General features: G+C 34.9%; 1 protein-coding gene across 14 annotated transcripts in view; it reads right to left on the bottom strand.

Annotated features, from left to right (window-relative positions):
- Positions 1–15,282, bottom strand: part of TCERG1 (transcription elongation regulator 1) — a 59,777-nt gene that overhangs the window by 31,157 nt on the left and 13,338 nt on the right. For 8 of the 14 annotated variants that reach the window (XR_014261650.1, XM_082454078.1, XM_082454077.1 and 5 more), the window contains 5 exons: positions 13,502–13,744; positions 9,204–9,266; positions 7,803–8,003; positions 6,965–7,077; positions 5,745–5,833 (listed from right to left, as the gene is read on the bottom strand). Coding sequence is in view for 13 of the 14 variants with exons in the window: in XM_082454078.1 (XP_082310204.1) it covers positions 5,745–5,833; positions 6,965–7,077; positions 7,803–8,003; positions 9,204–9,266; positions 13,502–13,744 (709 nt within the window). In the remaining variant the exon portion in view is untranslated. The remainder of the gene's footprint in view (positions 1–5,744; positions 5,834–6,964; positions 7,078–7,802; positions 8,004–9,203; positions 9,267–13,501; positions 13,745–15,282) is intronic. The other 6 variants (XM_082454071.1, XM_082454069.1, XM_082454079.1 and 3 more) reach the window with 1 other exon arrangement.

Consider the following 15,282-nt stretch of genomic DNA (forward strand, 5'->3'; position numbering starts at 1 on the left):
AAAAAAACCTATAGCTAGTATTATATCTGATGTAAAAGACTGAATTTTCGGAATTCCCTGGTGGCACAGTGGTTAAGAATCCGCCTGCCAATATGCAGGGGACACGGGTTTGAACCCTGGTCCGGGAAGATCCCATGTGCCATGGAGCAACTAAGCCCGTGTGCCGCGACTACTGAGCCTGCGCTCTGGAGCCCGCGAGCCACAACTTCTGAGCCCGTGTGCCACAACTACTGAAGCCCGCGAGCCTAGAGCCCATGCTCTGCAGCAAGAGAAGCCACCATAATGAGAAGCACGCGCACCACAACGAAAAGTAGCCCCCGCTCACCGCAACTAGAGAAAGCTCACATGCAGCAACGAAGACCCAACACAGCCAAAAATAAATAAATAAATTTATATTAAAAAAAAAAGACTGAATTTTCTCATTCTACATGGCGAATAAGGCAGGGATGTTCACCTCTTCTATTTAGCATTGCTCTGATATGATAGTCCTAGCAATAAGAAGAGAAAAATAAGTGGCATTAAAGATCAGAGAATAAGAAATAAATGTGCTCCCATCTGCAGGTGATACAATTATTTACGTAGAAAATCCCAGAGAATCTACAAAACAGTAATAAATGCATTTAGCAAGAGTCTAGTCTACAAAATTAATATATGAAACCTTATCACATATAAATTTTATATTTTTATGAGGTCAAATTTATTTGTCTTTTTATTTACAGTTTCTAGGTTTTGTGTGTCTTTCTTAGGAAGCACCCCATTCCTTCTCCAAAAATGCAACTATATGGTCCTAGTGTTTTTACAGTCCATCTGAATACACGGAAGATAACCACTTGTCCAAATTATCTTCCAAGTTCTGTTGATGAAGGAATGTACTATCAGCGTAACCTTAATTCCCTAATTTATTATTTTCTATTTCTCATAAGATGGGTAAGTGCTAACTCTAAGTTAAACAAATTGTTCAGCTAAGCAAGTATGCTACTTCATTTGGATAATCAAATTTTATTAGTTTATTTTTTTGATATCTTTAGATGTTGCTCTTCAAATCATTATTTCTTTAGAGATAAGCTAAATGTAAAACGTGAAGTTCCATGTTTTCCTTAACTATACTAGAATTCTTTTCCTAGTATCTCAGAGCATCAAGCTGACTTTTTGTTGTTGTTGTTTTAAGAATAAAGAGAGGTCAAAATTAGAAGCATTTTATATTTCCTAGATCAGCAAGCTTTAGTTTCTGGTTCTAAGAGAGTTTTTAATGTTTTGACAAAAATTTTTAAGGTCATTGAGAACTGTAACTTTTTCCATTGCTTACTAAGATTGCATCACAAAGATTTAGCCTGCCATAAATTTTTTACAGTCCCGTACAAAGTGCAAATTGAGGGCTGCCTGTATTTGCCATGTTTCATTTGTCTGTAATCTGTGTTAGGTTTTAACTTATGAAAAATTTATCTTTGAACTTATAGTATTTAAACTTTTGTATTTAACTATAGTGGCACAGGGACTTTATTTTTATTTATATATATATTTATATCAATCGACTGCTGCTTTTTTAGGGTTTTTTTTTGTTTCCATAGTTTTTCACCCCCAATATTATGAAAAAAATTGAAACATACAGAAATATCAAAAGACTGTTTCTAGAACAATGAACACTATATACTGACCACCTAGATTTTACATTTAACATTTTATCATATATGCTTTATCACTTATCTATCCTTCCATCAATGCATCTGCCAGTCTTATTTTTCTTGATACATTAAAAAATGCAGATTATCAGTACACTTCACCCCTAATCACTTTATCATGCATATTATTAGCACAGGGTAGTTTTGTGACACAAGAATTCTTTGTCCATAGTGTTTCTATTAATGCTGAAATGTCCTGACAGTTTCTCACTCCACATTTATCACTAATACCATTGGAGCTGTATTAGCACACCTAGGTATTCTGAAGCCAACATGAGTTAGTAGAATATCACCTCCATCTCAAAGTAGTTATTGCTACTAATATGGATCAAACAGTGTTTCAGAAATTGGAATCGAAAATTTAGGCTTAGTTTTTTCCCAATAAAGTTAAACATCTAACAAGATCGCTTAAGTGTCTCAGGATGGTTCTAATGGAAATTCTTGAAGAGAACTCTGCACTGAATAATTGGATGAAAATGTATTACAGTCACCACCCCCCAACTCCTGCCTTTAAATTAATTATAAAGAGAGATCAAAACTAGAAGTATTTTGTATTCCCTAGGATCAGTAAGCCCTAGTTTTTGGTTGGATTCCATGACAAAAAAGACTTCCACAAAAGATTTCACCTAGCAATAATGACTTTGAGATTCATATGTGTTGTTGAGTGTATCTATAGTTTGTTCCTTTTTATTGCTGAGTAGCATGCCACAATTTGTTTATCCATACACCTGTTGATGCACATTTGGGGTGTTTCTAGTTTTCTGTTTTTCCACTCCTAGATACCTGCTTATTTGTAATAGCCAAAAACTGGAAACAGCCCAAATAAATTACAAATAAAACTGTTACGAACATTCTTGTAAAAGTATAGACATATGTTTTTGTTTCTCTCGAAGAAATAGTGGAATGGCTGAATTATTTATTATATGTTCTTCCTAGGAAACTGTCCAACTGCTTTGCAAAGTGGTCCTACCATTTTGAAATTCCCATCAGCAGTGTATGAGAGTTTCAGCTGCTCACCATCCTCTAAAACATTTGGCATGCTCAGTTTTCAAAACTTTTAGCCATTCTAATAGGTGTGGTTTTAATTTACATTTCTCTGAGTACTAATGACAAGGAGCTTCCTTCACATGTGCTGCTTGTAAAGTACATGTTCATGTCTTTTGACTACTTTTTTGTTGGATTCTTTTCCGTATTATCGAGGTGTGCGAGTTCTTTATGTCAGAGTTAACAGCAGTATACATAAAAAGCTCCCACATACCAATAAGAAAAAGACAAGCCCATAAAAAGATGAGCAAAAACTGTAAAGAGGCAATGCACAGCCAACAGACATAAAATAGGTTCAATTATACCAACATTCTGGAAACATACAAGATTTCTTTTCTTATCAGAATACTAAAGATTTAAAAGGAATATCCCTACACTGGTGAGAGTGAGAGAAAACTGGTACGCTCAGGCTGTTGCTGGGAGTATTAACTGGTACACCCCCTTCTTCCCACAAAAAAAACCCTTTCTGAGGTCTATTTAGCAATATTCACCAAAATTTTAAATAGCTGTTATCACTTGATTCAACAATTTCACTTCTAGAAATAAATCCTACAGAAATACTTGCATGTGTTCCCAAAGAAATATGTATGTATAAAGGATGCCCTAAACAGCAACTTTCGTAATGCCAGGGCAAAAAAACAAAACAAACAAACAAACAAAACCCACAAACAATACAAAAACAGAAGACCACCTAATCACCCATTTGTAGGAAAATTACCTATTTTCATACAACAGAAAACTATGCTATCACAAATAGATTTACATGTACTAAAATTGCAAAATGTCTAGGACATATTTACTAAAAAATTCAGAAATAATATACTTTCTAAAGACACTGTAATGTGCATATATAACACACACACATCTCTACACACATGTGCATAAAACACAATATAGCAAAAGGTGCAGAAAGCATATGTACCAAACTTTTACTAACGAGGAAGGGCTTGGTGACAGTGGAATTCTTCTATGAAGTAATTTTTTACTTCATATAATTCCTTTATATTGTACGCTTTTTTTTTTGTATGCATTCATCTAATAGCATATCAGGTCAATGAGAAAATGAGCAAAGCACAGGAATTATAAATATAAAGCATAAGAGAAAAAGTAAGGGATTTAGAATAAATACAAGATACTCAACAAGCAAGTTACAAATGTTCCAGAAAGGGGGAAAGAAACAGATGAAGAAAAAAAGCATTAATTAAACAAATCCCAAAAGAAAATTTTACTAATCTGAGGAAAGACCCAAGTCTGAAAACTGATAACGGCCGCAAAACTCCAGACTGGTAGGGTATGGAGTTGGTTACCGGCTTTTCATGTACAATACTCAGAGAAACCACAATCTAGAAATACATTCTTTTAAACAAATTGTTTTCATAACTTTGATTCTAGAACTGGGTAAATATTTTGCACAATTATTTTTAAAAGGGAGCCTGTGTACCAAGTTGGTAGAATAACTACATAAAAAACAACTATTCCAAAATGCTTTTAAAACACAATGATTTGACTATACATCCCTAGAGTAATATACCCTAAACATAAAAATAACCGGAAAAAAAAAGCTTAAACTGTATTCAGTAATCACACTGTTGGTGATAGTACTGGTCTTGCCTGTGAGAAAAGCAAATGAGTAATTATGTTGCTATCACTCAAAGATGGTTTCCAGAAGAAAAGGAGATACTGAATTAAGATAGATGATGAGAGTCAATAAAAATCTTGTAGTAGACTTGAACTGCAAGTAATGGTGTGAACTTAAGATGTATCTTTAAATGTTTGTATCTTCCACCTCTGTCTACCAAAGAGGTCTAAAAATAATGACTTATTCAGTAGTAACAACTATCCCTAGATCCCACATGGCCTATAAATGCCCCTTCTCACAAAAAGAAACCAGGGCTCCTTGGAAAATGGTTGAATCTAGGTCTGAAATAGGAAATGTATGAGATAAAGATCAAACATGAATCCGATCACATCTCTGTAACTGCCTGCTAACTTGCAGGAAATTCAGGAATGGAGGATTCTATTAAAGAGTACCATGAGAATGCAATAATAAAATCCAGACTGTGGGACTCTATAGAACAAACACATTTATTTTTTCAATATAAAAGCAAGGAGGAAAAAGCAAGGAAAACAAGTTGGAGGGGAATCTGTAGATTATAAAACTTAAGAAACAAGCCAACTCATTGCCATGTGTAGACTGTACACGGATTAAATAAGTTAGAAAAGGAACAGGAGAGAAAGCCCTGATGTGGGGAGAGGAAGAAAAGGGAAAACCAAACATAAGAAGGAAAGAAAAAATAGACTGTTCAATGCTAAGATAAAAAGACATAATTTTACAAAGTTCTATAAACATAATCACATATGAGAATATATACACAAAAGCAATTTTAAAACATTTTAAACAATAAAAAAGTAGATTCAGAATCTTAGTGGTTCAAATCTATAATTTTAAACAATAAATATTAATGGAGAGTTCCATGAAGGGAGGAAGACACTGCAGCAGTCGAATTTTGAGCACCCAAAATACAATGAACAAGAACCAAAAAATATTCAGTAGATAAAAACAGGTATTTGAGGACTTCCCTGGTGGCTCAGTGGTTAAGAATCCGCCTGCCAATGCAAGGGGCACGGGTTCGAGCCCTGGTCCGGGAAGATCCCACATGCCGCGGAGCAACTAAGCCCATGCATCACAACTACTGAGCCTGCGCTCTAGAGTCCGCAAGCCACAACTGCTGAGCCCACGTGCCACAACTACTGAAGCCCACACGCCTAGAGCCTGTGCTCAGCAACAAGAGAAGCCACCGCAATGAGAGGCCCGCGCACCGCAGCGAAGAGTGGCCCCCGCTCACCACAACTAGAGAGAAAGCCCATGCACAGCAAAGAAGACCCAATGCAACCAAAATAAATAATAAATAAACAAACAGGTATTTGACACATGCTTTTTTAAGTACTTTTTCTTCCTATTGGATAATAATAATCAAGCATGGCAATCAATCAATCAAACAGCTTAAGTCAAGTACATACCATGGAGTACCAGGAATAGGAGTAGTAGCCACTGGTTTTGCCTTCTGGGCAGCCTTTTCTTCTTCAGTCATCTCTTCTTCTTTGGGCTCCTATGGGAAATGATATTACTCCCATTAAATTAATATCACAAAACTATACCTGAATATCCCACCAATATAAGAAAGATTGCAAATACCTTAAAGTACAACCAACATAAGGTCTGTTGCTAGCATACAGAGGAGAGACTCAGAGTCAGAATTTCTAAATAAGTTCTAAATCCTTGCCCCCTAGACAGAGCCGAATTGCATAACAGTAGACCCCATCAGCAGCAGGTCCTATCTTACAGACTCACTAACCATCTGTTTAAGAGTAGAAATAAGGAAAAGGGTATAGAAGATTAGAGGAGACCTCTTCATTTAAGGTCGTTTCTTTTTTCTGCTAAATTCCTTACTGATAAGACAAGACTACCATTGGTCCCTCATTGAATTAAAAAAGCTTCCAAAAAGCAGAGCTCTTTTAGTGCTGTACAGAGATTATTCCATGCCACGAGAGGACAAATAAAATGCAACGATCATTCCCCAATATGAAGTTGTACTTCTAATTATAACATGTACCAGTCTGTAAGTCAGGAGGGGACATCAGCTCTGGTCCAAGGTCCTTTCTTTCTAGCGGGGTCTTGGTTTAGTATAAGAAGTAATTTAATGAAACTTTCAAAGGAAAAACTGAATTAGAAATTTCAAAGAACCCTAAAATTTCAGGTCAGATTTACAGCAATTATCTAAAACTACAGCAAATGGGTTTCCCTGGTGGCACAGTGGTTAAGAATCCGCCTGCCACTGCAGGGGACTCGGGTTCGAGCCCTGGTCCGGGAAGGTCTCACATGCCGCAGAGCAACTAAGCCCGTGCGCCACAACTACTGAGCCTGCGCTCTAGAGCCCGCGAGCCACAACTACTGATCCCGCGTGCCACAACTACTGAACCCCACGCACCTAGGGTCCGTGCTCTGCAACAACAGAAGCCACCGCAATGAGAAGCCCACGCACTGCAACAAAGAGTAGCCGCCTCTCGCCGCAACTAGAGAAAGCCCGCGCACAGCAACGAAGACCCAACACAGCCAAAAAAAAATAAAATACATTTATAAAAAATAAAAATGAAACTACATCAAATGGATTTTCAGTTACAAGTAAACTGCACCCAACAATCAATGCTGGCTCCCAGGGAAACAGGGAATGGCCCTTTACCTCTTTTATCTCCTTTATTGGCTCTTCTTTAGGGTCCTCCTCCTCCGTCTCCATTGGCAGAGGTTCTTCAGAAGGTTCTTTAATTGGCTCTTTAATCTTCTCCTCTAATTTTTCTATTAAAAATTGAGATAACATCACACAGTGGTTCTGATGTAACTTCTGATGAACTTTCAGAGACTAAGCAGTTAAGATATTCCATTTCTAGTTATTAACCACAAAAATAAAATGTTCTTCCTTGTAATATCATTGATTTGAATCTAATGTAATGTTCAACTTCAAATACCTTGCTATACCAATCAGGAAACTGTCAGCAGAAAAGAACTACTAGGATTTCAGAGGGACATAAAGTCTTTCAGGTCATTCACATATCATCTGTAGCAATCATTCATTCTGCTGAAAGGGATAACATACTAAAAAACAGAAATAGGGACTGTGAAATAGAAAATTATGAGTCCTCTTCCTCCAAGATTCCAACAGCCTAAAGTTTTTCTTCAGGACACATACAATAAACACATTCCTTCCTGATCATTACTATCAATCTCAATAATGATAACGATAATTATTCAGTAGAATAATTATGCAATTCCTGACAAGAGTAAAATATATATATTAGTGTGTACATATAATTTAACTTCTCCAGATGATAAAGTGATGGACAAACACATAAGTAGAAGAACTGGCTTTTTAAATACATACATATTTATCAATTCAGAGGAAATAAATAATCCAACACTATGTAACCAGAAAATCCCTCAAACGTTTTAAAAAAGGAATTAACTCAGAATTTCAAATAGCATTTCTATTTATACTATGTCCCACCAAGTCATTAAAACTATACCTTTTTCCTTTAGCTCTTGGGGTTTTTCCCAGGTTGATTCTAATGTTCTATTATTATAATAATATGTCTTCCCATCTGCTGTTTTATATTCAGTCCACTCAGAAACTGCTGTTGCTCCAGCTAAGGTAGCAGGTGAAGCTGCAATAGCAACCTGGGGGTGTATCATGGGTACAATAGGAGGGGCCATTCCTGGCAATACACCTAGAAGAAGAATAATAAAAAAATTAGATCCAAGTATCAAATTGTGATACAAAATAAAGCTTTAAAATATGAGCTAAATCTTTCTATTAAACATTAATAATGAATGAGCCAGTTGAAACAAAAAAAAATCATATAAATTATGATTTAATTACTTAAATCTACATCCCTGGCTTACTTCTAATGCCTAAATTCAATTAGGTTCAGAAATTGAACCCAAGAAGTACCTTAAGAACAGTCAGAAATTTGGGTCACAACTATAAGTGAAATCTTAATAAATTATAACATAATAAATTATAAAAATAATGGTATATTCTCTACTTATTAATAGAAATATATTTTTATAAAGAATTTCCTCAAATTCTAATGAAATCAAGGCAACAAGCACATTTACTAAGCATATTTCCTGAGGCAAAATTGTTTTCTTGTTCTAAGGTACCTAAAAAGGATATGAATTCTACTTTAAAGTAAATGACTGAAAAAATAAATACGTAAAAATAAAGTAAATGACTGAGTTTATTATCAAATCAACTTTAATATACTAAGTGATTAAGTGAAATATGCCTGTAAACTCTTTGACAGTTTATTCTTTTCCGGAAAGAGAGCTATGTTTCTTTTTTTTTTTTAAAAGATAAGCCAAGATTTATATTTTTCACCAGACAGCTAAACAAGCTGGTATTATAAATAAAATAATCAAAAACGTGAATCAAAATTGAAAAAAAAAACCCTCAAATCCTATATTAGAATTTAAGTTTCAGGTAATTAACTTCAGTAACTTTAAAATGCAAATTTATACTATACACACAAATATTCACACACATATACTCACTAGCATGCAAGCATAATCACATCACTTTACACATGGAAATGATTTTTTTATATTTAACTTAAAAACACACGTCAAAAAATAAAATTAAATGTTATGAATATGAGAATGAAGTTGTTTACACTTATTACAAAAATTAAGATACAAAGTGATTTGACCTTATTTGCTTTTGTGAACCAACGAAGCTAATACTACAGGCAATTGGGAAAATTAAGTGTTGGCCAAATATGACAACTGCATTTATACTGCTCATTAAAAAGAAAAATATAAAAAAATCCACTCACTTGGGCAAAATAAATAAATAAAAGGATAAACAACAACATTCACTACCATGCCAACTTACAGACAAAACAAACTAAGATGGTTTTAAAAATTACCGGTCTTGGTGGTAGCGACTGTCTTTACATACGGGCAGCTGACTATTTGCATCATTGCTACACCTGTAAAATGGATAAGCAAGCATACGTTGGAAAGCTGCCATTGTATGTCGGCTACCACTGGGATTCAGGGAAATAATTTACCACTACAATTTAGAATGTTATTTCCAATGAAAAAGACCAAGGATGGAGTAGAATTTCTTTTTGTTTGACATTTTGTGGGAAGTGGTGCCAAATCCAATGATAACTAATTCTAAATTACAGCATCAATTACCTTTTTATCAAACCAGCTGATAATATCTGAAGGAGTCTCAAGAGTTTAAATTCAACAAAGGAAAGCCCCTTCATTACGTATGCATAACAAGTTTTCATGTTTTCATGTGGGACATTTTCCCACAGGACATCAAACCCATGCTGCTTAAGACACCAGTGAAAGGCAGACGCAGCATGACACTAACAAGACACTTTCTCTGTGCTGCTAAGTGGGAACTACATGCAAAAGCAGAGGCACGGAGCATAACCATGCAGAAGTAGAAGAAGAGTAAGATAGGACAAAGAGGGGCGGGAGGAAAAGGAAGAAAATAAAGTATGAGACAGATCCAAATATACCACTGCAAATAATACTTTAAATAAAAGGGCAAAGATGAAGAGGAGGGTAGCATTCAACTAATGACAAAATATCCATGTGTAGTGCCTGCTGTATGGAATGCCACGGGCTTGGAACACTGTGGGGGCAGGCTAACAAATTAAGAAGAAGACAGCCCCTTTAGTATCATTTATGACTACATGGGCTGATTACTTTAGAAACCTCAATCGTTTAAGCCAGCTAAAGGAGTAGCACTTGTATTAAAGAATGGAAATTACGTACAGTTCTTAGAAGAATGAAGACTCATCATGATGCATTACAATGGTGATAAAAAGGGAATGAAAGGAAAAGCTGGAAAACTAAGACTGATTAATTGAGGAAAATCAAAATTAAGAGTGAATTTTTTAAAACTTTTAAAGGAAAAGGCTGAAGGCAAAGGGTTGGGAAGTTAAATTTTATTTTCTATTTGTTTTGGCTCAAAAAAAAACTAAACCTATTTTGGTACTGATAAAAATTAAAAGTAATAAATTCTTTTCCCCACTAAAGTACATAAAAATAAATTTTTCCTAATTCAGAGACAAAAATTAAATTAAACCCCTGCATTTGTAAATAACATACCTATGTTCACGCGCACACACACACAAAATACTGCCAATTTTTGAAAAGTGCCTTAATTTCTTAATTACTATTTTAAGTAAAAATATTATAGCTAAACTTTCTATTAACAATGAAACTAAAACAAACGCACTGGATCAAAAAAGTATGCTGAGTAAAGTTATATGTATAGTTTTATTTTCCATAATGTTTAAAGAAAGCAATGGAAAAATTCGTTTGATTAAGGAAGTTACAGCATATATTAGGTTTAAATTAGTATAAATACTGCTATCTGCAGGATCACTGAGTCTACTAAGTCAGCACTAGAAATTCAATTCTTAGACTATATGAACTTTACTCTCAAAGACTGTTCTCCAAAACCATCCCCTAATAAGTAATTTCAACTATACAACTTAAACAGAAGAAAGTCAAATATATTCATATTTAGGCCTAACTGCCATTGTTAAATATCAGCTGCGCCAACACAGAACTCTTGTATTTGACTATCAACATTATAGGCCATAATAAAAGGACATGTCTGTTTCTTCTCATGTTAAAAAGACCAACTTAAGGTTTTCTAAGGGTGACTATATGCATATCATGAAGACTCACAAAATAACCAAACATCTAAATTTTTAACCTTCTTTAAAAAGGAGCATTTGTTCAATTTTCCTACAACTCTACCCTCAAATTATATTCTACCAGGAAATTAGAAAATTCCATTTAGAATTCTGGATAATCCTGATGTCACTGACCATAAGCTTCTTAAAATTACAAATAAAATTTTACAGACTAAGAAGTAGAAATCCTGTAATCCTAATCCAATTCACTATCCCCAACTCCACCTCTTACTCCTATATTTTACCTAACTCTGCCACTCCTTTTCTTCATCTTGTTTGACTATCCCTTCTTTAATCATCCTCATTAGCACCATACATTGCTATTTCAAATAGAATATAAGGCTCCAAGATAAATTACATCCAAATTCCTCCTGTTTACCTTACTGTTGAATTGATATAAAAAAGGAAAAACAGAGATAGATGGCATTATACATAAAACCAAAGATTTGGGGAGGAGAAAAACAGGTCTTCTTTTCCATTCGTTTTTTTACTAAAGTACCTTAGATGACTGAATTAAAAGGGGAAATGAGAAAATGAACGAATTCTAATATCTAAGATGCCTCACTATATAAAACAAATATTACTTTCTATAAAACATTAGTTCCCTCTCCAAAGAATCTCTGGTATCTTGCATAAAATTTTACAGATTATCTAACTCAGGTTCTCTTCCAACTGACCTACAAAACATCATTAGTGGCTGCCATTTATTAAATGCCTTTTACTGCCAAACTTCATAGGTACTACCTCATCTGGTAACACAAACGGTTACCATCTGTTCTAAAATTTAACGGTGGGGTGAGGACCAGAGAAGACCAAGACATCCAAAGACAGCTATAACTGAAGGGATTTTACTGTGACAAAATTCCACTTTCTACAGACATAAATTTTGCTACTCTTTCACCCACTGGTCCTATTAAGAACCTCTAAAGCAAAACCAAAGTCCTTTTAGACAACAGCCTTTCCAATACCTCATATATGTTATTATGCTACCTCTCAATCTTCTCTCTACAGAATTAACAACCTCAGCTCCTTATGATCACTCAGAATCCAGGATCTGGTCTTAACACTGTCCCTGACCCTAAAGCAGACCAAGATTGCAAGAGGTTATGACGAATGTCAAGCTTTTATCCATTCATCACTTAATTTTCTACAAAGAGTATATCCAAAGAGGAAAGTATCAGTTGCTTAATCTTAAATTTAATTTTGAAAAAGGGTAATCCCTAGTATTAGAGAAAACATTCTTTATTTTCTTCTTACTTTTAAATGATTTCGGTTTCTTAAACATCACATACTGGTCATTTAATTACCTAACACTATATCAACAATATGTAAAAAGGTTTTCCAAAAAACCCACTAATTCTTAAATTTTTGGTTTCTTTCTTGCTAAGGTGTAATATAGGAAAGTGTTCTTTTCGAAGTAGTTACGAGGAAATAGACAATGTGATAATTAAAATGTGTGCAAATCTTAAGAAATAGCTGTATCACAACCCTATTCTTACACAAAAACTAGTACAATAAAGCAGCAATCATAGTGGAAGGACTGTGAAATTAGGAGATAAGAGGCCTAGGTTCTATTCATCTTTGCTGCAAACTAGCCTTGTGAGCTTGACGTCTCTAAGGCGTCAACATTTTCAACTGTAATTCTAGGAGAACGGACCATGGATTAAGGAGTAAGTATGTTTGACAACAGCAAACACACTCAAATTACGATGCCAAACACTACCACTGTTTAATCCCTATGGGAAAAATTCTACTCCACAATCTTTTAATTCCTTCTCTAGTTGAAATGATTTCCCCTAAAAAAATAAAACACATGAACTCACCATAATTATTTAAACGTTAAAATGGTGCCTGTTATACTTCACAATTGTTACAAGGGAAACTTATGCTTTGTTTTAGATGATTTTTTTAAAGTTAAGTGACTCACATTTTCTTCTCAGTAAAACGTAATTATTACGAGCATGATTTTTGGATCTGGAGTGCCCAGACTCAAACCCCAACACCATGCACTTATTAGCTACGTGACCACGGGCAAGTAACTTAACCTGTGTGTGTATCTACCTCATAAGATGGTTGTGAAAATTAAACGAATTGTTCCATGTAAAGTGCTTAGGCCAATGTATGATACAGAAATCACTTAACTTGTGTTACTTATTGTGACCTGTGATTTCTCAACTTCATACACTCAATCTCTTAAAATATTGCATTTAGAACATATTTACACAAAAAGATGATCATTTTTAATTCATTGGGGCCATTATCCAAAATGAGTGTTGCTTTAAATGTGGCTCTAATTTTAAGACATGTAAACAACAACAACAGAAAAGGACATTTACCAAAACTGAAGAGAAAAATATTGCAGTTAGCCATGAATCTTTCAAAAATGTTTCAAACAAGTGAGATTCAAGGCAAATTTCAAATGCAACAGACACATGAGAACAAACTAACTGACAATATGAAAACATAGCTGGAAAAACTATTATAATCTACTGGTTTACCTGGAAGTGGAATTGGCATGCCAGGAAGGGGAACACGAAATGGAGGTACCATTACGGGTGGAAAAGCAGGTATTGCTGCTGCTGGCTGAGGTACTGAATGAGGAACGGCAGGAGGTAACGCCTGGGGGTGCGGCTGAGGAACGGTTTGCACAGGTGTGGCTGTAGGAGCAGGAGTTGAAACACTAACTGTAGGCGTGGCAACTGAAACAGCAGAACTTGGGGTCTGATCTTGTGTTGTGGGTGCTGATAAAAGATAAAACAGAAATATGTATCACTCCTTCTTAAACCATTTTACTATATTCATTCATCATTCACTCATTCAGTAGGTAAGTATTTAGGGCCCATTCCATGCACTGCAAGGAATTTATAACAAGGTCTCTGTCTTCAAGAAGCTTGAAAATAGTTAAATGAAACATAAACAATAACTAAAACACAAAGTGAAATGGGATAAATGTATAGGAGTGTAACTCAAGACCCAAAGACCATTTCTTACTGTGAGACGGTACAGAAAATTTTATGCTGTGGTGATAGGCCTTGAAAGATTAGGATTTCAACAAGGAAAATGACAAAGTGAAAGGAGAAAATAAGCAAGTGGTGAGAAAAGTGAGTAAAAGCAAAGAGTAGGGGACAACAAGGTATTGTTTAGAAAACAGAAGACAAGCAGTCAACTAGTAAAACACTAGGCATACCAACAGAACCAGTGAGTTACAGCTGGAAAGGCAGGCCAGAGGCATAAAGTGGGAGGCCTTGAACAGATGACTAAGGAGTCTGCACTTGACTGGGTAGGGAAAGGGAAGAACTTATGTAAACGTAGAGAAATGATCTAAAAGAATGAACACCAAAACGTATCTGTGTACACCTTTTACTTTTTACTACACATGCTTCGTTAGAGTTTGATTTTTTTTTTATAAGAATGCATTCACGTGTTATTTATGTGACTTCATGAATGTAAAAGGGATGTGGGGGAGGTAGAATGAAGGTTTCTTTATGGAAGAGTAACAATCACTGTTCATTTGATGAATTAACCTGGCAGATGCATAGGAAGAAAAGGAAGAACAGAGGTGGGAAAATCAATTTCAACATATCTGGAGTTGTCCAAGCAAGGAAGAACAGAGAGAAAAAGGTATGCAATAACTAATAATTGACTGGATATGAACAAATGGAGTCAAAAACGACTTGGGTTTCTCTATAATTATTTCAAAAGAAAAAGGTAAAAAAAGAAAAAAAACCCCTCAGGTTTCCAGTGTGAGAGACCAGCAAAATGTGAAATTCAGGATAATTTGGTTCTGCTAATATGTTATTTTTAAATATCAAAAATAAAACATCTCATCCCTAGTAATCACACTTTGTGACCCCCGAAATATTTAAAATTCGTATTTCCTTTTTTTTAAGTTTCAGTTCTCAAATATTACAAAACATTTTTTGTTATTTATTCACAACCCATCCAGTTCCAAAACAAAATTCATTTTCATAATTCATTGGTAACTAATACTTTATCTTGATATAAAGAAAAATGCCAAACTTTACCTATATTGGAATAAGAATGAATTTATCAAATTAAGTAAAACAGTGCTTTCCCAATCTTTATGCCAATTTTATTCTAAGGAAAAGCACACTGTTTAATGCAAACCACCCAATAATCCAACTGAAAAAATTTCTCACTGTCTTTCCTTCAGCTCCTAACAATGAAAAACTCACTTAGGCTGGGAAGATGTCAGCAATTTCATACTTGTTAATGAGGGACTCACCTTGGCTAAATAGACAGCAGGGCCAAACAAGTA

The sequence above is a fragment of the Balaenoptera physalus genome (genome assembly GCF_965194825.1).
Source record: "Balaenoptera physalus genome assembly, chromosome: 3".
In the NCBI taxonomy this organism is placed as follows: domain Eukaryota; kingdom Metazoa; phylum Chordata; class Mammalia; order Artiodactyla; family Balaenopteridae; genus Balaenoptera; species Balaenoptera physalus.